At 37.7% G+C, this 27,337-nt stretch overlaps 2 protein-coding genes across 10 annotated transcripts in view; one reads left to right on the top strand and one right to left on the bottom strand.

The window, feature by feature from the left end:
* Window positions 1-18,430, bottom strand: part of agbl4 (AGBL carboxypeptidase 4) — a 336,250-nt gene extending 317,820 nt beyond the window's left edge. For both annotated transcript variants that reach the window (XM_077584564.1, XM_077584565.1), the window contains exons 1-2: window positions 18,283-18,430; window positions 16,208-16,330 (exon numbers count right to left, since the gene is read on the bottom strand). In XM_077584564.1, coding sequence (XP_077440690.1) covers window positions 16,208-16,330; window positions 18,283-18,328 — 169 coding nt within the window. In that variant the 5' untranslated portion in view covers window positions 18,329-18,430. The remainder of the gene's footprint in view (window positions 1-16,207; window positions 16,331-18,282) is intronic.
* elavl4 (ELAV like neuron-specific RNA binding protein 4) overlaps window positions 18,146-27,337 on the top strand; it is a 115,659-nt gene continuing 106,467 nt past the window's right edge. For 6 of the 8 annotated variants that reach the window (XM_077584575.1, XM_077584572.1, XM_077584571.1 and 3 more), the window contains exon 1: window positions 26,547-27,097. In XM_077584575.1, coding sequence (XP_077440701.1) covers window positions 27,050-27,097 — 48 coding nt within the window. In that variant the 5' untranslated portion in view covers window positions 26,547-27,049. Of the gene's footprint in view, window positions 18,259-25,933; window positions 26,064-26,546; window positions 27,098-27,337 lie in introns of those variants that run through there. The other 2 variants (XM_077584568.1, XM_077584573.1) reach the window with 2 other exon arrangements.

The raw sequence follows: 27,337 nt of genomic DNA, 5'->3' as shown, positions 1-27,337 counted from the left end.
TCCACCAAATATCATCCTCTACAGCAAGGTCTTCACGAGTTATGCTTTTCATACGTAGGCAAGGAATTTATACAATATTTGAATACTTTTTTTTTCACGCTCACCCCACATACAAAAAAACTAAATACATTTAAAAAAATAAATAAAAATTAAAAAAAAAAAAAAAAAGAGAGCAATGATGATGACATGTCAAATCGGTAAAATTACCGAATGAACAATACTGAGCTCTCCAGAAAAAAGAAGAAAAAAAATTGAATACTGATAACCAGTAGAAAATGTCAAAATTCACAAGCTTTTTACTGTCATACTGTATAATGCAGAGGATAGACACATTTGACATAAACTTAAACAAACTGTATAATTGATCATGTTTAAAAATATATATTTATCGGGGCAGCATGGCTGTGGAACATGTAGCTTGTACAAGATGCAGTGTTCCAGGTTTCAATGCAGCCCATGAGGCTTGTGTCAGAAAGTCATACCCTCCCCTAACTTGCCTCAATGCACTGCTAATAAGAACTCATCAAAAGTACAACATCTCTCAATTCCCCCGTGCGATTGAATCTGCAGGGGTGGTCTTACACACTTGAAACCTAATGCATCTTTTTTCTTTCTGCTTGTGAACACTTTAGTATTGGATAGTAATAGACAGCAGCCATGGGCTGCTGGGTTATTGAGTCCAGAGCTGGAGGGTCTGACATGAGAGATGGCTGCAGCCTCAAAGTCCGAATTACACGTTGAGGCCATGAAGCAGCAAGGATATGACACATCATTGATCCCTGTTTTAATTTTATGGTGGCTACCTCCACATTCTAGCACTTTGGTGGGCTAGAGGCCTGACCATTTAAATCAATGACATGTCATTTAGTATCAAACTAACACCGACTGCTTTACTGTGTGGCTGCCCTTTCCGGGAAATACACATTAACTAGGATAAAAAAATAAATAAAGAAATAAAAGCCTTTAGGGCAAAAAAAAAAGGACTGTCACTATCAAATATTTTTGGAATCGATTATCGATTATTCAAACCATTAATCGACTAATCAGATTTATTTTTAATGTTGCATTACAGTGTATTACAAAAGCATTTTTCCCCCCTGATTACTGTTTATTAACTCATTGAAACCCCAAAACGTATTAATACATTTTTTATGTGTTTTTATGCTAGAGCATACAGAAGGCTTTGATACAGCTTCTAACATGAAGAAGTCACTTCAAGCAATGGCAGTTATTACAAAAAACAGCCAGCAGGTGGCAGCAGAGTATAAGAGATCAGCAAGGGTCAGCCATGTTAGAACAAGCTCTTTTTGCCAGTGTTTTCAAAAGGTTTGGGAGTAATGACGAAACTTAGCTATTTTCTAATGCTAATTGGTGCAAAACAGAAACAAATACAAATGTGCTTTTTTTCTGATGAAAGAAGAGACTGATCTTTCTTTTCAATTGGTCAAAATCCAGTAAAACAGCCAGGAGAAAAGTGGGTTGCTTAAATGAAAATGGCTAAGAGTGAATGAGTTAACCAGTGATTGGTGTTTATTTTGCATCTATAAACTCTCGGCTGGAGAAAACAGTGAAATGATTACTGTTACTATGCTGAAATCACAGAATTTGGACAGTTTTAAATAATAAAAAAAATGGCTCCAAATAATTACTTGATTATTAAAATAGTTGTGGATTAATTTGATAATCGATTAATCGATTAATTTTGACAACTCTAAGTTAAATCTTTTTCTTCTTTTTTTTGTGGGTGGGACGAAATTTGCACGAATTAGGTTACTGCAAGGATGGGATAAGAACAAACACATTTCTGGTCCTTGAGAACAAGACTATCATATCATTCCTCCAGTGTATCATTTCTCTTCATCATCTTCTTCATTGGTGTCTTGACAGGCTGCGTTAAACACAAGTCTTTATCCTTGAGAGGACACTCGGAAATGTACTAATTTTAATTTGGTTTAAATGAGTAGCTTGGCCCTGGCGGTGCCCTAAATTACACAATAACTAGCTCTGTAAAACAATGAAAACTTTTCTCTGTCTATTTTTTTCCTTTACTATCTGGCTAGCCACGCATTTATAAAAACTACAGGTGAAATTCTTAAAAACGCATCATGAGTAAATTGACCAATTACATGAAAAACCGGTTAAAAAACACAATAAAATGATCATTGATGGTCTATTATAAAAATGTGGCCAAACGTTCATCTCTAATATGCAAAACATTATCACACAGAGCAACCAGCACGTCAATATGCCGCATGCATATGGTGTGTGAGTGTGTGTGTGTGCAGGATTCATCTGAAGAGGAAGCAGAAGAACCTGGCTAATGTAATCCCATTACAGAGGTACAAGAGGGAGCAGTCACAGTGCTCAGCCCACACAATGGGCCGGCCTGCAGCCTGTAGCCATACATTGGATGGATGCTTTCTGCCATGCAGATGGATCATCACACAGCAGCAGCAGCAGCAGCTCCGCATGCCCGAGGCCTGAGGTGGAACTCACTCGCACGGCCGGCCATTACACTGGTAATAGGCAGTTGTTTCTAAATGAAATGGACTGTGTGGTTACAGCGTTACCTCTTTAGTCGACATGCGGCCTATCATGTCCTGAATCTTTTATTTTAACACCTAATTTATCACGTAGGTGGGCTGCTAACCACCTCATTTTAACAGGAAAATACACAGCAAGTGTATTTTATCGTTTTCACTCAATTGCTTTGAATTATGAGTTCACAACAAACTGTAGTATACGAATAGGTCTCCAGTTAAGTTGACCTGGCACAAACAAGACCAAACATGTCTAAACAGCAAGACTTGAGATTAAAAGAGTGCTGTACTGCTGAGGGACTGTAGCCAGGCACCTTTTTAAACCCATTTTTGCTGTGTTCAATTTCATTATCGGAAAACATATCCGTTCCCGCCTTCAGCTCCTTTGCTGTGTGGGCAGGACTCCTGGACACAGACGAAGGGGGCTGATAAAGACAGAATTGATTCCAGCCAGCAGCCTCAGTGTCGGGGTTTAGTTTAGTCCTGCAGCTAAACGGCTGTTTTTTTTTCCCCCCTCCGTCTGTCTTTTTCTCTCTTGGCGAGTTGTCACTGAGGCAACATCAATCTCCCGCCTCATGATTTCTTAAAGCCTGCCTTCTCCCTTGATGCCTTATCACTTCATCTGCAGGCGAGATTAAAGAGGTCACCTTCCAAGTTTCTACAAACTTAACTATCAAACAGGTGTACTCAATTACAATATATAGCTTTAAAGTGCCGGTTGCTAGTTAACATTTTTTCTTGAGTAACTATTAATAGGCACATTAGGGTCAAAGGTAAGTGGAGTGCCAGTCAATCGCATGGTGCATTTTTTTTGTAAAGATGTTTGATACCACGACTAGTATGAGTACTCAACTCTTGATTAGTCACCAATACCACGAGTACTTTTGATACACCAAAAAAAAAGCAATGACAGATCATTTCAAAGAAAGATTTTTATATCCAAATATAGTATTTTCCCTTAAAATTAATGGCAATTTTCTATTCATCTTATTTCTCATTTCTAGTTCCTGATCGTACATTAAACTAAGGCTAGGTATCGGCCTGATACTGATATGTGATATCGGTTACGGGTGTCCCGATACAACTTTTTGTAATCCAATACAATATTATATATTGCAGACTAGAGTACTGTCCAATACCGATATCGATCCAATACAATATTAGGAATGATACATGCTTTTATTTTTTATAATGAAATGTCAGAAGAGACTTGATCAAGTGACACTAGTCAAACAAAGAACAATAGTCAGCAACAGTTGGTATGAGGAAAAAAGGGATCAAAGTTATTTCAAACATTTGGGTTACACAAATTCAACCTCAATTAGAGAACCTAGAGGAGCAGGAGCCGAGTCTGGAATGGACTGCTTGCATATGAGTGCTAGTATCAGAGGTTTGGCATGTTGTCAAGTTCAGATGGGAACTTTCACCGGTTCTTTTATCTTGAATGCTCGCTATACTAATAATAACAACCAGGAGACTGCATATTCTAAGTTGAACTATTTACTGAATGCCAGAAAGATCGAGCACACAGCTGCGGAGCCTTATCTGCTGAATGCGGAAGAAGGTCTAATCTACTCAAAATAGTCTTTACTCTTGGCCGCCCAGCCTAGCCCATGTGAAAATGTGTGACCTGATGGTTTTAGCTGGTTTTAACTGGAAGAGTGTGCCAGAATGCAGATAGATAGAAAGGCGCCAAGCCAGGACAGGTCACAGCGACTCAATGGCCTAGCCCAAGTCACCTATCTAATCATTAACTCTTTCACTGCCACTGACGTTAAACGACGTCAAGTAAAAACCTACGGCGGGCCGCCAATGACGTCATCCAATTTTTTTTTTTTGAAACGGGTAGAGGGAACCCTTCCGCATCTGTGGTGAAAGTTTCCAGCAAGTCTGTTGTGCCTAATGACTATTTTTGGCCCCTAGAGGGCAGCGATGACTCTCTTTTGACAAGATTGGGTGGGCGTCAGTAGAAGACGTGAGGCGGGGCTAGAGTGTTGAGGGGACATTGGCTGAAGAAGCCATAATGGCGGCCGCTTGCAAGCAGCTCACGGTCGAGCCGTTTTTTTCAAAGACATCGACCAACGATAAAGAGCACATTGATGACGACGATGATCATCATCGATGATGATGATGGTGACTCCGAGGTTGACGGCGAAGTTGGAAGCGCTGACGCGGCGGCTATGACGACGTTATAAAGGTTCACGGGCGAGCGATGCTGACACCGGAAAACACGGAGCACAACGCTCAGGCGGACGCTCAGGCGGACGCTCAGGCGGACGTTCAATCGGACGTTCAATCGGACGACGAAGAGTGCCCCGAGTCCAATGCATATTCATCGGTGGAGTGTGTACAGTCTGCTACTTGCTATTTATTCCCCGGAAAAAAAGGCCGTCAAGAAAGTGTAACGTTTGCACGCGAAACGGACAAATGCGAAAGTGAAAGTAAACTGTTGTGTGAGTCCAGCGGCGTCTCCTTGCACGCAGGAGAGCGTTCCAAAAAGAAAAACTGTATTTGAAACATCCACATAATTGTAAGTAGTACCACAGTTGCACACATTTGTAAATAGTTTGCGAAATTGTTTTGTCAAATTGTTACACTGTTGAATGGAAATAAACGTATTTTGCAAACTAAAAACACTTTTTCATTGTTGGTGAAAGCGTTTTACAGAAGTAAAGCACGATTTAGGTGTTTGTGGCATCATTCATGGACAAAAAGAAGTGTACAATTCACTAGAGTGCATGAAATAACATCGTTTCACAAAAAGCTCTTTTTCTCCGTTTTTTGTTTCAAAACAGAGAATTTCGGTGAAAGTAACCATTTTCTATTGTTGATTACTGAAGAACGGGATAAGGTAGAAACAAACTTTTTTTTTCTGATGAAAGATGAGAGTCCAATCTTTCATTTGGTAGTATGTGTGTTTCATAGTCCAAACACAACATTTTCTGTGGACCTTGAAAGATCAGTCAAAATGCTTAAATCGGCTGGCACTGGCGACAACCCGTTTCTGAAAACGTCTGGCAGTGAAAGAGTTAAGAGCCCTAATCTGTTGTTGGCTAATATCGGACCGATATCTGATATGAATATCGGATTAGGACACCCCTACTATCAGTAAGTGCCCCTCCTTAATTTTTTTGTAGAAATTATATGATAAAACGATTCTAAGACACAATCAAACTACTTGAACATATGTGGCATATTTGCAATCACTGGTGTCAGGCTGAAACTTCATAAATCACAATTTGGCAAATTTCTTATTTTTTATTTTTTCTCCTGAAAAGTGACATTTCCGGAGGTACAAGGTTTGGCCCGATACCAGACCAATGTAATTCAGAAGGAATAGAATTTTAGTTATATTTAGGGTGAAAAACAATTGCAACCTGATTTGAATATTATACACTGAACAAGATACAGTAAAAGCATACAGATATGCATTTTAATGTGTAAAGTGCAAGAGACTCTTACGTGTCATGTCCTTTAGCCACACAAATACATAATAAGAGTGTTTGCAAATGTGGAAAATGCTGGAAGAATCATAACGCAGTATGCAGCAAAAACAGGATAAGAGCGCACGATAAGATGGGACAATAGGAATGAAAGTCATTTTGCTATGAGTCCACCCATGCTCCAGTGAGCTTCTCGTTTCAAAATAGATGAAGAAAGCTGGGCCCGAGGACAGCAGTGAGATATGCAGGCAACCCGCACATATCTGATGATGTACAGGCCTGCCTTCACATTCTGAAGAGAGCGCAATTTTCAAGCTAGTCTTTTATAATTGTATTTTTTTTTTTCCTTCCAAAAGGCCCTACAGCTAGACTGGTGTGATCCATCTGAAGTGGTCGGTGTAGTAATGGGTCATAGTGATGCGCTCATATTGGTAATGGCTTAATTGTGTTATCAATCTCATCCAGATGGTGCTTTAGCCTCACAGCTCTCGCCCTGCGACTGTCAAACACCATACATTCGTACGGGAAAAACTGCCCTCCTTACTTTCATCTCTTTCACAAGCTTGAAATGCTAGGGTTAGCTGTAGGTTTGTTCTAACTAATTCGTTTCATGCCATCATTTGACAAGTTAGTTAAGTTGAACCTTAAGGGACATGAAGACTGGTAGAGTGCTAAATTGGATCTACCCAGTTGTCTGCCTTTTTCCGTAGTGCTTCCTATCCTCCTCTTTAGTCATTTTGGAAGAAGCTCCTAAGATAAAAGTGTAGGGACCTGAGGAGCCCTTGGCAAGCTCAAGGTAAGGAGAAGGTCAACGGGCCTACTTAGAAGACCTGTTATCATCTGGCTAACATGTTATCAGAGAACCTGCAGTAGTGTTTATTTACAGTTATTGCTCCCTCTGGGTGCACACTTCAATGCCTGAGGCTGATTGCTCTGTAATGAGTTCAGGAACACTGGGAACCGACGCGGCAAGAGAAACAAGAGAAGCAAGAAATCACTGGCCAATAACCAATAGGTCAGAAGAAGAAAAAAACCTGAGGAACAACTGAAAATGTGACTTATTGAAAATGTCGACTAAATTGACAGATCACTATGCCATCAAGATCCGAAGGAGCGCGAGAATTTCAAGTCTCGATGGGTGTCATTGGAAACATGGAAAAGAGAAGTGAATAGAAACGTCCGATATGTTGTGTAAAGGTCAGATGAATAAAAATAGTCGTCTATTTAAACTGTGTCGGCAATAATTGCTGCAGCATGTTTAAATGTGTGTTGCCATATTGAGTACCCGTCTGTATACAGTATATTAGGGATGTAACGATATCCAAACATCATGATACGATATTATCACGATAAAAATGTCACAATAAGATAATTATCACGATATTGTGAGAAGGTTGGCGATATAAAAAAAAGTAACAATATTGGAAAAAAATGAGCTCAAACTAAAAAAAACACAAAATTGTGCTTTTGTACATAACAGCTATGCATATAACAACCTACAAACTCTAATAATACTTAATAATGAGGCACGCACACATTAAGTTCCTCCACATATTGACTCGGTTCCCAAGTATATTAAGTTTTACATAGAAGGGCCAAAACATGCCTTGTGAAAATAAACTGCACTTAAAAACTAGCCACTAGAGGGCGCTAGAACTGCACACATGGAAATCAACCTGACTTTTTTAACAGATGTGCTGCTTTAAATATTGTGACATGACGACAACGATATTGTGACCGTTTTAATATCGCGATGTCACAATATTGCCGTTATTGTAACATCCATACTGTATATACTGTATATTAAACAACCCTTTTTATTGTTTGTATTCCAAATTGTTTGGCATTTGATAAAAGCCATCTAAAGGATTTAAGCTTAACCAGAGCGTATAGTGTAAGCAGCCAAATTGATGCTTGCAGTGTGACCCCTTTTATATGAAGTATGAGTTGTAGTTTTCAAAAAAGATTTTAAAAGCTTACAGTGCTTAAGACACAACCACATCATTGATAATCATCTTGACTACTAAATAGCTTTATAATGGTTAACATTTTTCCACATTTATTTACTTGTTTTATTTAAGTATGTGTCAAAATAAGTGGCCAGATCTGAACACAAAATTGTTTTCGAACCCTGTGCTATTTTAACATATTAAAGAATAAACATTGCATTGTGGAACTTTAAGTACTTAAGTAATGACAGTGATAAACACCAATCAAAAACTTGAGAAGGGTAAACACTGTTCGACAAAGTCAGGCAAAACTTTACTTTTTAGTTTTGTTATTCATTTATTGCAGGCTAAAATATACCATAAAAGCAAATCCAAGCAATGACAGACTAATCCCTTTTTATTCCATCGGATACAGGAGATTATGAGACATAATTAAGTAATTCAATTTAGATGTTCTTCGTCAGTGAGAGCAACGAGAAGTTTTGCTTTAGCGGTCCATAATGTGAAGAAGAAGACAAAATATCAAATATTGTATAATCTGTGCAATAAAATCACCAGACTTTGTATTAAGTTATTATTATTATTATAGCTACATGTCTGAGCATTTTCAATCGCAACCTCTTACACCTCCACATCACACCTGGATACATGACAATTTAACATCCCCTTTGATTACTGGTAATGTCCATTAAAATCTGACTGCTAGCATTTGCTGACATTTGCAAAGACAAGGTGCTTGCTAGGTCTACAATGTGTTGCTCCAATCAGTGCTATCAACAATTAACTAACATAACACTGTGGTTGTTTGTGCTACTTTCTGGCAGATGAGGCCTTTGAGTGCCAATGAGCCAATCTGTTTACTCAATGATTAGACATGGCCCAATACAATAAGTCGGAATGTCAGGGAGGATTATTGCACTGTTTTCAGTTGCTTGGTTTTTCTTGCTATCGTCCTGATAAAAAAATATATATATTATTATTAAAACCCATGTGAAATAGTATAATTTATCTTCTATGAATTACATGGGCAAAAATGAATAAAATGAAAACCAAAACAGTAAAGTTGAAGGTATCGAACAATAAATAAAATACTAACTATACACTTTGATTGAAGACTCTAAAACTAATCTTGTTGACATTAAAGTCTTAAATATGAAACATTTATTCATCACTTTATCGGTTGCAAAAACCAGCATTATTATCTTAGTCTGCCTTTTGCTACGTACGATACGCCCAGCCAAACTGCTATGACAAGAAATAATCATGTTCAGGGAAAAAAAAAGTGAAATAAATCTAAAGTGGAAGCCTGAAGGCAGATCTAAAAATACTGTAGATGGCAAAAACACAGTGATCAGTGTAAAGGGAAAGAAATAGCCAATAACATCAATCAAAAGCAATGGTCTTGCCCACAAGCCTAATTTACCTCAAATGTGTCTTTATAGAATTCCCCTGGTTTAAAAGGAAAGCGAGTAGAGGAAGAAAGTATAAAAAGCGAAGAGCGGAGAGGAAATGGAGTCATTTGAGCAGTGAAGCTTCTCTGCTGCTGCCAAGGAGATGTAAGAGAGACAGAGCGACTGAAAGTGCCACTCAATACATCACACGTCAGGAGTACGCCCTCACATTCAGATGAATGGATCTTCGTTTGGAAGGCCCTCAAGAGTCAGCACAATGTAAGGTCATTGAGCTACAGGTGTGTGTAGCATCTTGACACTTACGACTATTTTTATTAGGGTTCAAAAAATAGTGACTAAAATATATACGATACAATTTTTTTTGTTTTAATTGTCAGGTAATAGATTTTTTTTATTTATTATTATTTATATAATTTTTTAATACATTTTTATTTTGTATGTGGGTGTGTATGTGCATGTGCGTGTGTGCGTGCGTGTGAGTGTGTATGTATTAGTTCACCTAAAACCTATTTAAAAAATCCCATACCGTTCACCTAAACCGAACACTTCAGAATCCAGTCAAGAGTCGTGAGGCCGTAAGGAGACCCGAGGAAGGACCAAAGAAAAGAAAGGAAAGTGAAATCCATCACCGACACAGACACCACCCACCACCCACCGGGCCCCCAACCAGAGTCCTTCACCAACCCCAGAAACATCTAAATTCCACCAAATCAGGGAGACCTCAAGAGACCAAAGGAGAGACTGAGGAAAGGAAGGAAGGACAGACGAAGCAGAGTGAGATCCACAGACACCAGTTTGTCAGTTTAAGACTGACAGGCAATAAACAGCAGTGTACCCAATTGATGCTGCAACAGAAGAATTAATTTTTATAGGAATGTTTTTTGATTCCGACACAAGGGAGATTAGGGGTGCAGCCTTTTTAATGTGTTGTTGCGGATATGGATTCTGAAATTTCTGTACGAGTGACAAATGATCGTCACGTACCTGATAAATATTAATGCACACCATAGCAGTAAAAACACCCACTCCAAGACCTAAGCTATTTAAAAAATATACATATACAGACGCTCCCCACCTTACGAACGAGTTACGTTCCGGACGATCGTTCGTAAGGTGAATTTGTTCGTAAGTTGCTTCAGTGCTATATTTTGTATTATAATTTATGTTTAAAGCCTATATAAGTATATTGAAGGTTTAAGGCTTGTACAAGTAACCTGCATTGGTTTGTACTGAAAAAAACCTTTAATAAAATGGAGAGAATTCGTACAGTACTGTACTGTACTACGTATGTTAGAGAGAGAGAGCGAGAGACATACACAGTATGTACATGTACGTAATAAGATAAATAAAATGAAGTTTAACTTACTTTTGGAAGATGTACTCGATGCTTAAGGAGATGATGGAGGAGGAGGAAGAGGAGGATTTTATATCATGAGAGATTCTTCGTCGTCGCTGGAATCGGCTTCAAAAGTTATTTCCTGCTTCATGGGGACCGGCGTTTCTTCCTCCTCCTCCTCGCCACGTTGCTCAGCCTCCAAGAAGCACTACGCGCAATACAAAATCTAACTTACAGCATTTCTTTCCGAACATTTTTCGACATACTGTACGCGCAGAAATGTTCGTATGTACCGTTGTTTGTAACTCGAATGTTCGTAAGTAGGGGAGCGTCTGTATATGATTTCGTTTTTTAACACCGTTACTCTACCTTATTAGCAACAGCTCGGTTAATTCTTACTATGAGCGACCATGAGCGAATCCTTTATGTTTTGGGTAAGAAAGTGTTAAATACAATTGTGTCTGAATTTTCTCAGCGACTGACTCAAAGAGTGCCATTACACAGGTTTGCAACTTAGACAAGTAAATCTATTTCCAGAGTCTCAAAAGGCCTGGGCTCGATATTGAAGCGCAGCATAAAGAAACCAGCGTGTGCATATCTGCTCCCCGTTCAGCCGTATAAGTTAGATTCTATTGAGCGAATCGATTGTAAAAACAGATGAGTCTATGCGATGTGCCTATCAATAGGCCCCATTAAACATTTGTCACCCCTGGGGAATTTCTTTGACCAAACAAGTCACTGACAACATGCTGCAGTTAGACTAATCAGCAAGTGTTTAATTACATCTGCAAAGTCCGGAGGTGCAGGAAAACAATAACCCTGCTCTGTCAGTGTCATCCTTTGTTAAAACAGATGGCACTTTAGTCAGCAACATCGAGGCGTTCACAAAAGAATTCAGGATTTAGACGAAAATGTAAACAGTTTGAGTGTGCGGGGAAACAAATGTGACAAGTCAAGATAAGAATGTCATTTGGAATTCACTCTAAAAATAATTAAGGTTTTCATATCAATTTAAGGAATCTTTGCATTGTGACACAATATCGACCATACACATAACAGACAAAGACTTTATATTCGCAGATTAACAAAGTTTATTCGCTACTTTGCATTTTCTTAAGTGGCATATAAATATCGACCTGCGCCAGGAAATTTGCATTTGCATGTTGGGTGGCACAAAATATGCACAAAATGTTGTCAAGCTGAAGAATGCAGTTACAATTATCATATATCTGCTATCTAAAGCATTTCGTGCCTTCAAATGACCTGTTGGTTGAGACACCCACTATATGTAAATGAGTAGTCCATCAGTGGCTTGATCAGCATATGGCTGACAACAATGTGAATTTAGCATCGTCTAAATGTAAATTGGGTTTCATACCTTTGGCAAACAGCTTACATGACAAGTGCCTAAACATTGGATGTTATTTTGTTAAACCAACTCTAAATTAAATCTGCATTTTATGAGATGAACATATAATGCAATTGGTGGTCACATCTGAAGGACCAAAAGTGCCAAATTTAAATAAATGAATACAACATTAAATAATTAAATACATGTGTCATGAAATAATTAAGTGTGTCATTTATTAATTAAATATGTAATAAAATTAACCAATAATGAAATAAATGTGTCATTAATTAAATTACCTACATATATAAATATATAAATAATTATTTCTGTATTTGTTTATTTCTTATTCCTGTGTTGCAGCGTTTCATAAATTTATTTAATCAAACTCGCCCGTCAAAGTTAGTGGGCGGGGCTCATATCTTGTCTAATCGACTGCTTCGGCCTGTAGAGGTTACAAACATGGCGGCTAAGGTGATGGATTTTTTGGGCTGATATAGAGTGATTGAGGCTTGTTATTGTGTGAAACAAACATAAAAATAAAAACGATATTTCTACTATTTCGCTAAAGTACAGTTTTGACTTGTAGGTGTTTCCATTGAAGAGTGATTTGCTTCTTGTAGGCGGTCATGTCACGCTAACGGCTCCTCCTACATATATATATATACATACAGATAGATAGATAGATAGATAGATAGATAGATAGATAGATAGATAGATAGATAGATAGATAGATAGATATGAATAAGAGATGGCGGGGATTTGGATTTATTTTCAAGACCAAGACTGCACAGACTACTCCAAGAGAAATAAAGCATATAATAAAGTGATGAACATGATTTTCAACTCCTGCTTATTCTCATGAGTGTTGCAGAGGAGCCGACTGCGAGCAAAGAGCAAGAAGAAAGTGGTCACTACTCAATCGGGGGCACATAAAGTCAGACAACCAATCACACTCACATTTAGACTCTTTACAGTGAACCTAAGATGCATATTTTTGCAATGTGGGAGGAAAGCACGAGTACCCGGAACCTCTCAGTTGTGAGGCAGAAGATGTGCATGCAGAACTCTATAAAACCATGTGATACAATCTTTAGCCTGGTGGTGTTGAACTTGGCTTGGGCTCGATCTGTCTTGGATTTGTTCTTTATGGAGGACAAAAGCTGCCAAAATTCAAAATAAATAAAAGACTAAATGACGGATATAAAAAAATATAATTCAAAAATTAAATCCCAAAAAATTAATATAAATGGCAATAAAAACAACAATATATATATATATATATATATACAGTATATACATATATATATATATATATATATATATATATATATATACAGTATATACATATATATATATATATATATATATACAGTATATACACATATATATATATATATATATATATATATACATATATATACACATATATATATATATATATATATATATATACATATATATACACATATATATATATATATATATATATATATATACATATATATACACATATATATATATACACATATATATATATACATATATATACACATATATATATATACATATATATACACATATATATATATACATATATATACACATATATATATATATATATATATATATATATATATATATATATATATACATATATATACACACATATATATATATATATATATATATATATATATACATACATACAGTATATACATAAATAAATACATTTGTATTTATTTTTTAATTATATTTTTATATTTGTTTTTATTTTCACTTTATTTTATTTATTTATTTATTTAGTCATTTATTTATACATTTATTTAGTCATTTATTTATTTTTAATTTTGGCAGTTTTGGTCCATACTGCCAGGACGAAATGTTATTCAAATCAGGGGGCGGTTTCAGTGGCAATGCCAAAAAGTGCAGTTCCGTGTGGTCCATCAGTCAAGGATTTTAATCCGAAATTGAAACATCACTGCATCTGTTAGTAGGATTGTTCGTTAATTCCAATCATGATCCAGAGATAACAAACTAAATGTGTTGAAACCTATCAAATGTGCATATACTGTACACATAGCACCACAGATATAACATATGAATCCCCAATTCGCACTGAGCGGCCAAAATGACACAAACCACTATATAGCGCATATCTTAGTAGCTGTCCATTCAGTCTTACTCAAGTGTGAGTTTAATATTCTACTCGGGGTATATTTTGGTTGAGAATTTGAGTTATGGGAGTGACCTCGCTGGTTATAATAAATGTCCACTTTGCGCACCATTTTTATTTTGAGACATAGAGAGTATAGGGATATCCTTCATCCTTGAGCATAAGCATTTTATATTAAAAAATAGCGCAAACGTTTTTAAAAACCCAATGACAGGGGACTTCTGCCTATTCGCGTTTTGTATTTTACCCATGGATTCACCTATTCACTAATATTATTTTCAATAACTTTTAAAAATATACATTTTTAAATATTTAAAATATACTTGGGGGGGTAACACCCAATTTTATGGAAAATGCCTATTATGAGAATTTATTGGATTAAAAATGAAAAAAAAACAAAAATGGAGAGATTTTTCAATTATTTGCAGATTTTCGCTATTCGTAGCTCGGTCCCAATACCCTATGAATATTGGGGATCTCCTGTGTTTAAAAAAAAATTGTTTTTAGACTCCAAAATGCTGTTCTCATAAAAACAAACAGCCACTAAACAGTTGACATGTAAACATCCCCCGAGTTTCTCCTACATTCCATGTACGGTATATATTGGGACACCTAATTATACTATTGGAAAATTGACTTGGGCGGTTTACTGATCAGCACAGCATTTTGAGTTTGTTCAGCACAAAGGACTTTTTTTTCATTAACATGGGTCACCTTGACACTAAATCAAACGGAAATCAAAACTCACGTAAAAAGAAAACCTGACAATATCAGTTTAATAAAACATAAGCAAACCCTTTGATTTGATAAGAGCCAGACAAAAATCAACTCCTCCCCCATTCTAACTTTAGAGATGCATTTACCGGAAATATATTAATATCAATTCCATAAATCATTCAGGAGATGCATCCGGAGCTGGAGACGTTATGTATGTTAGCTGATCTCAATGTGGGAGCTCAATGCCCATTAATCAATGTCTAAGATCCTCTAACATGTCATTAGCGGAAATGGGCAAAAGTAAAAAATATATATATTAAAAAAAATGCAATCCTAATGCTGATATAAACCTAAATACAGTTCTGCATACACGTATTATATATGTATGGGGTATTAGCAAACATAAGTGTATCAGCTACAGCATGTCATTGGCAGCGAGCAGTTAACTGTTTACATATAGTCAGTATTATTGTTTTATCTCCTGGCTAATGCGAGTGGGAGCGCATGATGAACGCATAAGTGGTGTTTGTGTATATAAGAACACTACTAACAGGAAATGTCAGAGGATACAAATACAAGACATTTAATTTAAAAAAATCGGCCTAGGACATGAGATGGCGCAAATACGATTGTGCTAATACATGCAAATAATTTTCCCACAAAAAATAAAAAAATAAATCAAAGAAAGACCTCACTGTCAGCTCTTGTTTGAATAGGCAGCCAATTCAGTGGGGCAAACATTTGAGAACTGCAGTCAAATATACTGTATTAGATAAGCATGTAATGATTGTTCCACCTGCATTATATGGAAAAGGCTCACCTCATGTGGGATGCTTTCAGAGCTATAGGATAAAAATTGATGCTGCAATATTTAATATTGATTTGGAAGCGCCAAATTCCAACACAATCCTTTAGTGTGAAGATTTCAAAATATGTTCCACAGAAGAAATGACTGAAATGCAATTCATCTGTTCCAGAGTTGTTCTGTCAATCACTACAAAAGCGTGGACAGGCAATTTGAAGTAGAATTTTAACAGCACCTTAACTGCCATGCTAGTGTAAAAACAAGTTAAAAACAACAAAGCACTATCATGCACTTGACTGAAAAAAAGAGCATAGGGTTAAAATGGCAGTTTAGTCACACATAAAATCAGCCGTACTCATTATAAAGTGTCACATTCTTTCATATCTGCATCAACTCGTGAGCAACCACTAATAGCACCATATGCCATATGAATGAGAAGCTAATTGAGTGGTGTTCAAGTACACAGTAGACTACTACTCACCACTCTCGAAGCAAGCATCAAAAACCAGATGTCCTTTTCTTGGAGATCCTGAGTACCCGGGTGGGCTCACTGTCAGCTTGTTGACGTTACCCACCAAGGCCTCCTCGCCTCCAGCTTCATTGCCTGCATATTCATAATAGAAAAAAACCCAAAACACATCGCTGTTTTAAAATACGATGCATAAATGCGTGTAAAGAAAATTGAGAAATAAAAAGCAGATTATTATAACATAATTTGTCTTTAATTCTGAAATGTGATTTACTAGCAGGATTGCCTGATTATAATATTAAAATGGCTTTAAATGTTGGATATTGAATTGAAAGTACAAAGTATAGCTGCAATGATAGGCATGGCAAAGGTTTAATTAATAATTTCTAATTTAGTTAATTGATTTACAGAGCTCAGTTTTATCTAAGCATATTTATTTCCTAAAGTGAGATGACGTCACAATTATTTCAGCATGGTTTTTTTTATGCTGTTTTCAGTACAGTATACTTTTTGGGACACAAGTTGCAGCTTAGAGATCCACAAAATAATTAGCAATAAATGATTATTATGATGTCATATCATGCTTTTTTAAGTGCATGCCTACATATGGAAAGATTAAAGTTAAAGTTAAAAAGTTAAAATAAAAAACTAAACAAATTACCTTAGCTCTATTACGACTTGCAAATCTGTGTCATTTCTGCATCAGTCACTTTATTCATGAATCACTTGGCATTCTAACTACCAGTGATGATGACTAAACACTGCAATATGTCAAGCTCTACACAATGTAGGTGTAGCCAAAAAAAGGTGTCCGCTAAGAATAATTTACATATGTAGAAAAAGTTAGTCATGTTAAAATATTTGGTACTTTTGCATCACAATATATACGTGCAATTACAATAAAAATGTGTATGTATGCAGAGGACTTGCTGGTGTTCTCTGCCTATACAAGAGTTACTTAAATGTCTTCTCATTATGTTACCCGATATGACATCCAATAGAATGCCAAGAAAAGCAACATCATGATTGTGCGCTCTGTAGGTGATCGGAAATCAGTTTTCGCTATGTTTTGCTTGAGCAACAAGGTCCTTGATGCATGTAATGAGGTGAAATACTTGGCCGCTGTGTTTCAGATGATTTGTCAGATGACAAGGACATTCACCAGCAATGTAGTAATTTGTATTCCTAGGCAAACATGCTAAAGAAAAATATATATTTTCCTTCACTTTGTTTTGACGAATATGGATTCTGAAAAATAAGGTTTTTTGTTTTCAGTTTTGGGTAACTTAATTGCCCCACCATGGCCTTCCACACAGCTCACCAATCATTATTAGAATTTCCCATTACAACCTATTCATTAGGCTTGGCGTTCAATAAAAATAAAGAACAAATATGGGTGCTCTAAAATTTTTGACCGGAAGAGTATATTATGGAACACCACCACTAATATCAACTATTGTAGTCATGGCAATGGGCAGTGAGAATATTATCAAATGAACTAATTTCTAACTTAACTGTGGAAAATGGTAGTGATATTAAACATATATTAAAATTTTAGAGCACAATAGAACTGAGAAGGCAGCTTTTTTTTTTCTTTTTTTTTTCAATTAAAGGCTTCTTTAATGGATTGCTGTGAAAGGTTAACACGTGTTGTCTTGAACACGCTCTCCCTTTCTCCGTGTGAGGTCACGAAATCTGGCGAGCAGCACAACACTTGACACGCAAAGCTAATTAAGGTATCCGCTAACCTAGCTTGAGCTGTCCCACGACCAACACACCTGCTCAACTGAACGGAAAACCTATCAAAAAGCAGAATGTTTGCCAGTCGGTATCCGTGGTGTGCTACTAATACTGACGGCTTTACCATGGTTAGAGAGGATTGCAGTAAAACTAGCTTCCAGCATGCAGGTGACATCACTCTTGTTTACATCCGTGCGCCTGCTAGCTTAAAAGGGTTAGCACGCTATTGTGAAGGCACGTCATGACGAGGAAACGCCTCGTGGATCGTGGTCGCCCCTCGGACCCTCCCTTTGGACAACAAGGATGACGAGCGAGCGAAGGAGGTAAGAAGGCTAATATTTACACACCAGTCTCGGCGTCTTTCACGGGGTTCTCCTCCATCGTCCTTTCCATTCTTGCACAGAACAGCCGACGCTCTCCGTTTGTTGCCACGGCAACGGAGCAGGAGGCAAAGGGAGGGTTCCTAGTAAATAGCGCTCAGTGGTCATACACTCCAAAACGAGATCTGTATGGAAAAGTATTCCCTTGAAGATAATTATGCTCAGCAGGCGCGTTTTGAGACGCCTGGGTGGGCCCACTGAGGAAGAACCGATGGCTATAAGCAGTTATGTTTTTTTTATTTTATCAAATGATCAAACAAAAATAATAATAACTACACATTGAGAGTATACATGCATTTTTTTTAAAACTAAAATAGTAAACAATATGTGCAGCATTAGATTTTCATTATGTTAAAAACACTACCAAAATGCTAGGTAGATAGTAGGTAATTCCATATCCGCTTCGAAGTTCTCAGGTAGGCGGTTCGAATGTGGGTTCCATCCATCCTGTGTGGGTTTTTTCCCCCATGCTTGCATGGATTTTCTCCAGGTACTCTGGCTTTGTCACACATTACAAAAAGATGTTTCTCATCTTACCTAAAGACTCTTGAGTGACTTTTTCTATAAAAAATATATATATATATTTTTTAAATATATAATAATAATAACACACACACACACAACCCGCCTTTTTACCTCCTAGACACCGGCGCACTCCACCTACCATTTGTCGTCCTACAATTAAAAACAAACATTTTCATGATTTTTTTTACTTTTTTTTTTTTTTAAACAGACACTCAGATACGTTGTAAAAAAGTGGACATATTGGCCGGGCAAAAAATGACGTTTGGTCACCCGATTACAATGGTTTTGCATCACAGTTTGTGAGTCAAAATTTGCATTTTGCGCCTCATCAAAACCCACTGAATAGCAAAACTGAAAAGCACAAATTTTTTTACAGTTTTTTTTTTTTTCGATCCCAAAAACTTTGCTGGCCGCACACCACCTATGCGTGCATAATTGGAGGTCGAGGCAAGCCTGGTGCTGCTTATGCCGCTAGCTAGCTAGCTTTGCCTGGTTACAAGTGTGGCTAAACACGTTGCAAAGTCACTCTTAAGTTGTTCCATAATTTTACATGTTCAAAGGAGTAGGAAGAAGTACACTCCATACACACTACCTTCTGCCATCTATAATAAAAAAAAAAAAAAGTCATATCATCCATATATTTGACCACCCTACTAATACCATAGCAATTGAGGCTCATTGCATGAATTTACAATATATTGTCAACGGGGATCTTTTAGTAAATTGACATTACTGTACTTCCAATTTATACTGTTTTTACATTCCTGCTACTGTTCACACTTCCACCTTACTGCAGCCACACCTGCATTTTTAATGGTATTTTCAAAGAAAGCCAATCAATGCAGGCCACAGCCAGTGATTCTGAGTCATCCTGCAGATTGATTAAAGCCGGTGGTTTTCTAGGCAATTGGCGAATAGATGTCATCAAGGCCAATCAGGCCCGGTCCTATTCCTTTCCCATTACAAAGGCTGCACCTGATTAAGTACATCAAATGAGCAGGCATACAACTGCCGCAGCAAAGTGGCACACAGGCTGTGCTAATTTTCAGCTTGTGTAACTGGACCAAATGAATAGGACCACAGACAGGGCAATGATATTTCAGTGTGGGTGTGTATTTGGGTGTGTGTTCTGTATTTGATGACCTGCATCAACAAGCCACTGAGCAGATAGGTCAGACTGATTACTTCTCAGATGATAGCATGAGAATACATTGCTGCCGTGAAAAATTCCATTAAAAAAAAAAAATTGAGAATTGAATGACCGTCCTCTATGCTATGTCATTGTTTTTAACACCGTGCCAATTAAAGGGCTCTACGGTGGCACAGTCACTCATTTCACAAGAGGGAGATTGAAATTGAATTATGGAGCATGAGGAGAATACATTAGATATGCTGCATGTTTCTCTTGTTTCTCTGCTCTTATCGAATAGCGGGACGACATTAGGGTGCTTGAGTTTACCATAATATCCTGGCTTGTCTGCAGCAGATAAGGTGACTCTTGAGATCCCGACTGTAGCCTGATATTGTGGCTGAAATTCATATTGGAGAAATTCATACACTGTATATGAGTATATAACACAACAGTGTACACCAAGTAGCTTTAACGCTTCTTAGTGTTACTTCTGTTATGAGGAGAGACACAATGCCTTGAAAAAGTCTTTAGTCACTCATCATTAGATTCGTTTTAACAGTTGTGTAAAGACTATATTTGATATAAATGTCACACAGTAATGCTCAAGGCCAAGCTGTCATGAAAAGTACAACTCTGAGTGTCATAGACCAGTGGTCCTCAACTCTGATCCTCAGGGACCGGTATCCAGCCTGTTTTCCATGTCTCCCACAGCCAACACAGGTGGAGATCGTTATCAGCCTTCTCCAGAGATTGCTGATTAGCTGATGATATGGATCACCTGTGTTGGCTGTGGGAGGCATGGAAAACAGGCTGTATACCGGTCCTCGACGACCAGGGTTGAGGACCACTGTCATAGACTACTTACTAGTTCATGAAGGACGGTCAACCTGTATTTCTTTATGATTCTTGGAGGCATTCCAGGGTTTCCCCCAGTGTTTTATAAGCTAAGCCTGGCGGCCTGCCGTGCACTTGTCCCGTTGACGAACAAGGAATAGTCATCGCTTAGTTCGGTTAGTTGTTCGTCGTCCGCACCCTCTGCCGTGCTTTGATTGGCCATGATTGAAGTCAGCTGAGACCACTCCCATATCTGTCAGCTTGCGCTCATGTTGGAAATTCCTAACATTGAGTCTAACCCACCTCCACTCAGAGATATGCCACGCGTCGCGCTGGTTTTACGCCGGTTATAAAAATAGAGCCCAAGGGTTGTTTTTTTTTCAACCTCATGACCGCAGTCTGTTTTGGCCATATTTTTTTAAGTTAATTAAATTGCTGCCAAGTGCACGCGGTCTGGATCTGGGTGGAAACTTATCTTTAATACTCATTTTTTTCATATGACTTTTTAAAATTATTATTTAACAGCATTTGATCGGAAATTCCTCCAACGAATGCCAACCCATCCTCGTTCCACACAAACAAATAAATTAGCAGACCAACCCATGCTGATGAAAACATAAACTCCTTGTCAGAGGTAAGAATAGAAACGCTTTCAAGAATAACCCATCAGCTCTCTGCCCAAGGTACACTTTGAATGCAGCATTTTCCTGTCAAGATGTCTGAAAAGTGCAGAAATAATTTCATGAAAATATCCGTCATTAAGATCAACAATCGCTTGAAGTGAAGCACAGTCTGCTCCATGTTCTCTCACATTTTAATTATCTCTCAGGAGAATGTATTTTTACATGCTTATCCAATGTGTGACTGCTCATATGTGTGCTTCACATGTTTGCAGACATTCCCGTCTTAGTGAAACAGTTGAAGCTGCAGTAACATATGTGGCTATTTTTAAGTCTCTTCTGGAAGTGGAGGACGTGCCACAACTTCATAAACCTGATCAGAGTATATCAGAAAGCCCTCTGGGATACTATCACTACTTACATCACATTTCAAAACTTTGCTGTGCTTTCTTCCTCAAATACAAGTCCAAAATGTAATAATTACTATTTATCTTTTACTAAGAGGTAAATATGTATGAGAAGCCGATAAACTGTACTGTGCTAAATTTTTGGATTCAACTTGGTGCGCTTTGTTTAGTTGAATGTTGATTGTGAATTGTACTTAGAAAAATTCTAAGACCGAGGCCAAAAAATGTCACATGTAACTTCTTGCTCCTGAGTGTCCATACAATACACCAGCTGAAAAGAAAATAGTATGTAGTACATCTTAGCCAGGTAGGTGGGAGTTATCGCAAAGAAATTCCTGGAACATCTTTTAAGATAGGCCAAGTTTATTTGATTAGTCTTTAAGTCATGAGAAAACAGTGAAAAAATGTTGTTTTTGACTGTCAATTAAAAAAATAATAATAATCATAAATGACTTACTCAACTTTACATTGAGCAGATACCCGTTATCAGCCAATCATGTTTTAGCTTCCACCACTAGCAATAGTGATTAGCACTTTTTTTTATGCATCATGAAAAGTTTGCAAACCTACTTTACACAGCATCAACCACAAAACTACCTTGCCTGCATGTCGGACCCCTACTGGAATCTTAAATCATTTGTTGTTAACTGTCAAGCCGGAGCATTATCAAATGGTGGCTAACAGTAGCTACCCCTCTGCCATGGTGCCTAAAAGGAGCGTTTGGGCGGAATCTTAGGGCGTTATAGAAAGATCACAAAAATACTGTATGTCAATAGTTAGGTTTCCATCCAACTGTTTCAAAATTTAAAAGCAAATTTACTGAAAATGCGCAAAGCAGACAAGCGACTTATGCCTGTTTCCATCTGTTCTTTTTTACCGAATATTGAGAGGGGACTCCGGCGCTGTATGCACCATTAAGAGATGTGATCCACCAGTAATTTAAAAGAAGAAGAAGACAGGAAGTGACTGTGCCGTGCGATGACGGCGTATGAGTTTGTTTTTGTAATTCTTGCTAAACCGTAGCGTTTATTTGCTGTTTTCCATCTAAAATAGCATTAATATTTTCTTCTTTAATTCCCAAAAGATTTCTGTTTCGCCGTCCTGCCAAACATACCTTACTTTATCGTCCGACATTGCTTTGGGACTACAAACGTACGTGTGACGTATTAGCCGGTCAAACTGTGCGACGTGTAGCGGTTATTCATAAAACCATTGTCAAAATTAGCATTTTCCTTTTTTCTATACGCTTCAAAATCCATCCCATCTAAGCATAAAAACTTTTTTTTACGAATTGTGGGCCTTTTTTCAAATTTCTCACGTTTCCATTCAGTTTTATTTTCACATTTTTTAAACATTTGAATAAAAATGAGTTTTTCAGCAAATAGTTGTTGGGCTTTACAGAAGAAAAAAAAAAATAAAAGTAGGTGAGTTTTCTAATGACAAATCTCAAATCATCAAAGATTTACTGTAAAGACATGTTTGAAGTGACCTCTTAAGTTACATAGTTTAAGATTGGTATAAAGAAGCTAACAACTAGTGTAAATGTCAAAACTTTAAAACAAGACAATATACATTGTAATGTTTTTAATGTTAAATGTCACACCAATGCCAAAGGCTCTAAATGTAAAAAGTAATAATTAAATAATTCAATCATTCAAAATTTCAAAAATTCCAAATTTCAAAAATTCAAAAATGTCAAAAATTCAATGATTAAATAAATAAATAATTAGCACTACTTTAACTTTAATCACAAGTAGCACTTATAGTAGCCTTCTGATCTAAGGTTCTGCACGATTTGCTGATGTTTCTTCGCGGGCGTATTTTTCAGGAAAATGTCACTAACATTCCGAATGATATGACTGGGGCATTTGACTTCAACCATGTTTCTTGCATTACTGCACCAGCAACTGGGAAAGCCTTGTTAATGTGTCCAAATGAAGTCCATCATCTGTGTAGGAGGTAGTCATGCAAAAATCAATACGAGGCACAAGTGGCAGCAAGTTGGGTGGCTACGAGGGCACGGGAAGGAGGGGGTTGGCGGCTCAGAAGGAACCAGCCATCAGTACACAGAGAATCACTATGGTGACAGCAATCAGAGAGCTTAGGGGAGCGAGGCGGGGTCAGAGAGGAAGGCTTGAGAGGCAGCTGACTGAGGAATCAAGCCTCACTCTGGATGATTCATCTGACAGCTCACCCCGCACCCTCCTCCTTCCCAGGGCACCGCTGGGCCACTCGTCCCTCAGAGACCACCAGCTTTGCGGAACAGGGATGCGGCCGGCAGCCCTTTTGTTAGACGAGAGAAATATGAGCTGAAGCCAAGACGATATGTTTGATGATACTTTCACGTTTGTGTTTTTGGATTTACTGTATGTTTCGTTGGTCTTACACAAGTATCTGCTTTGTTTACCCTGCTGATACCCCTTCACACGTCATATGTCCCTCTAAGTATTGTTTTGAACACTAGGCGTGAGAATCACAGAGTAAGTCATAACATATCACAATATATTGCCAACAATCACAACAGCATGACGATGCAGCAATTATGTCATTAATTGGAGGGAAAAAAACCTTCAAACTAATGTTTTGTAACACATTTATTTTGAATATATGATGTGTGATACTGACTGATATGTTTTTTTTTTTTTCAGAACCGATACCGATTATTAGTAGGCAAGGATGCTGATAGCCGATATTCATTTGCAATAAAAGAGAAAATATTAGAAAATGCAAACATTTACTTGCCATTAAGCATGTTTGTTAAATATAAAAATAACTTTTCAAATTTTCAACACTTAGAAGATTTTTGTTTTAATTTTAAACATATAAAGAAGAGGCAGCTTTATTTTAAAATTATAGCAAAAATTGCAGGGAGCGTCCAGGGTTATCAGCATGAGGTAAGCTGAGTTAAAAACTAAGCAAGTAAATGACTCCCTAAAGTTTTCTGCAGTACATAAAGTTTTCCAAAATTTGAACATAACTAAAATGTTACTTTTAATTTCTTATTTTTTATTGATTTTTTAAATTTATTTTCAAAAGCAAAAAGTGTATGGATTTTCCACTGTCAGAAGCATTTTCTATAAAGTGAAAATGGAAATAAAATATAAATACTTAAATAAAAAGTTCCCTGAGGTTAACACTGTTTTAAATTGATCTGTAAAGCTAGGATCTCACTGAGTGACAAAGTTTAAGACAGTAAAAAATGGTCTTAACATGATCAAAAGTTCTTTGCCACAAAGTAAAATGTGTCTGCAAACATCGGAAACCCAAAAATTGCTTCAGTTGCAAGCATTTGCCACTAAGTGAGATACCGACTTTATTGACTTTCAGATTCGTAAAAAAAAGACTGATGCTGATATTTGTCAAAATGCCAAATATTGGCCTGGACGACTATCCCTAGCGAGTACCGTTACCAGGTATAAGTATCGGCCGTTTCTCTGTCATATAGGTGAAGTAATCGGTACTCGCAACATTGACAGCCCTCTTGTTATCATTTTACGATCAGGGACTAGAAATTTAGAATTAAAATAGAATAATTTCATGGAATTTTAAGGAAAAATTTGATATTGGGATAGATAGGTCTTCTTTAAAATGTATCCCTCATTATCCTTTCTTTTTACTGTGCTCAATGAAAAATGTGTCAACAAAAAAATTGCTGTCTTTTTTTACGTATCAAAAGTACAAGTGATATTAATACTTGGTATCAGCGACTACTCGAGTTAAAAAAAAAAGTAGCGAACATCCCTTTTATATAATACTGTTGGACACTGTCAATCTCAACTGGTGTTCCCGTGTCAATAAAACGCTATTAACTGGCCATCAATTCCTTGATGGCGAAAGCAGAATTCAAAGCACGAGGAGAGAATCATTGTCCGTAATTACAAAGCTAGTTGTGTCACACCACTGACATTAGCATTGCAGAAGATGATAGCTCCAATTACTCCAGCAGCATGACCCCTATTAAGCGGATCTATGTAAAGCAAAACCTTTTATTTCAGCAACATTTTCCCTGCTAGATGCAAATACAGTACATCTTAAGTCGAAGCTCTGAGTCACATTTTTGACTCAGTGTTATATTTGGACATTTCTTGTTTGTTGCGTAGTTGGACTCTCCTGTGACTGGCTGCTTTGTCATGGCCATGCCACACCCTGCTGAGGAAGAGGACAGCCACCTGACCTTGATGCTCACATCAGCCCATCCCTCGCTTGTGCTCGTCTGCTGGCCACTCAAAGGTAGCCTTCCTTTCCTTTCACTTTGCTTCACCTTTCATATCATAAAAAACCTGCCAAATGCTTTCCATTGCCAAACGACTTGCATAATCCATTTTACACATTTACATCCCGTTTCATTAATTAGATAACACAGTGGAAAACATTAGTCCTCACACCACAAACCAATCCTTTTATCCTTGCCCTGTGTTTTCATGGTCCATGAGGGAGTGCTTCCATAAGTGCAAATGTTCCCTTGCTGTGTATCAGACACACAAGAAACGAGAAGAGAATCAAACATATAGGAGTGGCACGCAGTGGAAAGCGGTGGCGCTGTCCGTGGTGCTAGAACAGTCTTTCCACCTTGTGGTAGCACTAGTGAACTGAAGCTGCATCATTTCGTGAGCTGTGGGGGGGGCGGGGGGTTTAAGAGAGAGAGAGAGAGAGAGAGAGAGTGATGCAGGGAAGGAGAGAGGGCGGGAATGCAAAGGGGACGATACAGGGAGAGAGAAGAGAGAGAGCAATAGGGAGGGGAGTTTAAACTAAGTGCTATGTTTTGGGACAGCTAATCTGCTAGCAAGCAGTTTGAGGATCGGAGCGTATTGTGTGAGCCAGTGTGCGGGGGACAGATAAGGCAGCACGCCAGCCCGCCAAGCCGACCTACCGACTTCACGTTTTAATGTGCTGACTCCTGGGAGATTTAAAAGGAAAAAGAAGAAGAAGAGAGAAAAATATTGACTCAAGACGTGTGCGGGGATCCTGGACAGAAACATTATTACAGCGACAGCCAGCAGGGCACATCTGAAAGACAGCTAAAAAGAAAGAGAAAATAAAGGACTTAATAGTGACTCCTCCAGATTTTTTCCTGCTTGTTTTTTTTATTGCTTGATTTTTCTTTTCTTTTTTTTCTGCTTCTGGGACTGACTCCCATCCTTAGCAAAGAAAATCGGAGGAAAGAACTGAGGAGAAGCTGACACTAAAAGGACAGAAAAAAAGTACAGAATTTCAACATGTTCGAAATAAGCCGAACACTCAACGCCGCTTTGCTGAGCAACGAGGTAAAGACATTTTTCTTTTCCTGCTCTTCTTCCATGCCTCACCTGTCTGCTGCCAGCCATTCTGTCATGTGTGCGTCTGATTGTGTGCATGTCTGTGCACTTGTGTGTGCTCGTAGCCACAAGAGCGACTGATAATAGCAGCACATTTTCATGTATGGTCATATGGAGAACACGCAGCTGCTCTGCTGTAATAGTAAATGGAGAGCTAGTGCCCATACTTGACATCACCCCATCGCAACA

Source organism: Vanacampus margaritifer, chromosome 13, assembly GCF_051991255.1.
Source record: "Vanacampus margaritifer isolate UIUO_Vmar chromosome 13, RoL_Vmar_1.0, whole genome shotgun sequence".
Taxonomy (NCBI): Eukaryota; Metazoa; Chordata; class Actinopteri; order Syngnathiformes; family Syngnathidae; genus Vanacampus; species Vanacampus margaritifer.
The sequence above is the reverse complement of the archived record's forward strand: the minus strand, read 5'-3'. Positions and strand labels throughout refer to the sequence as shown.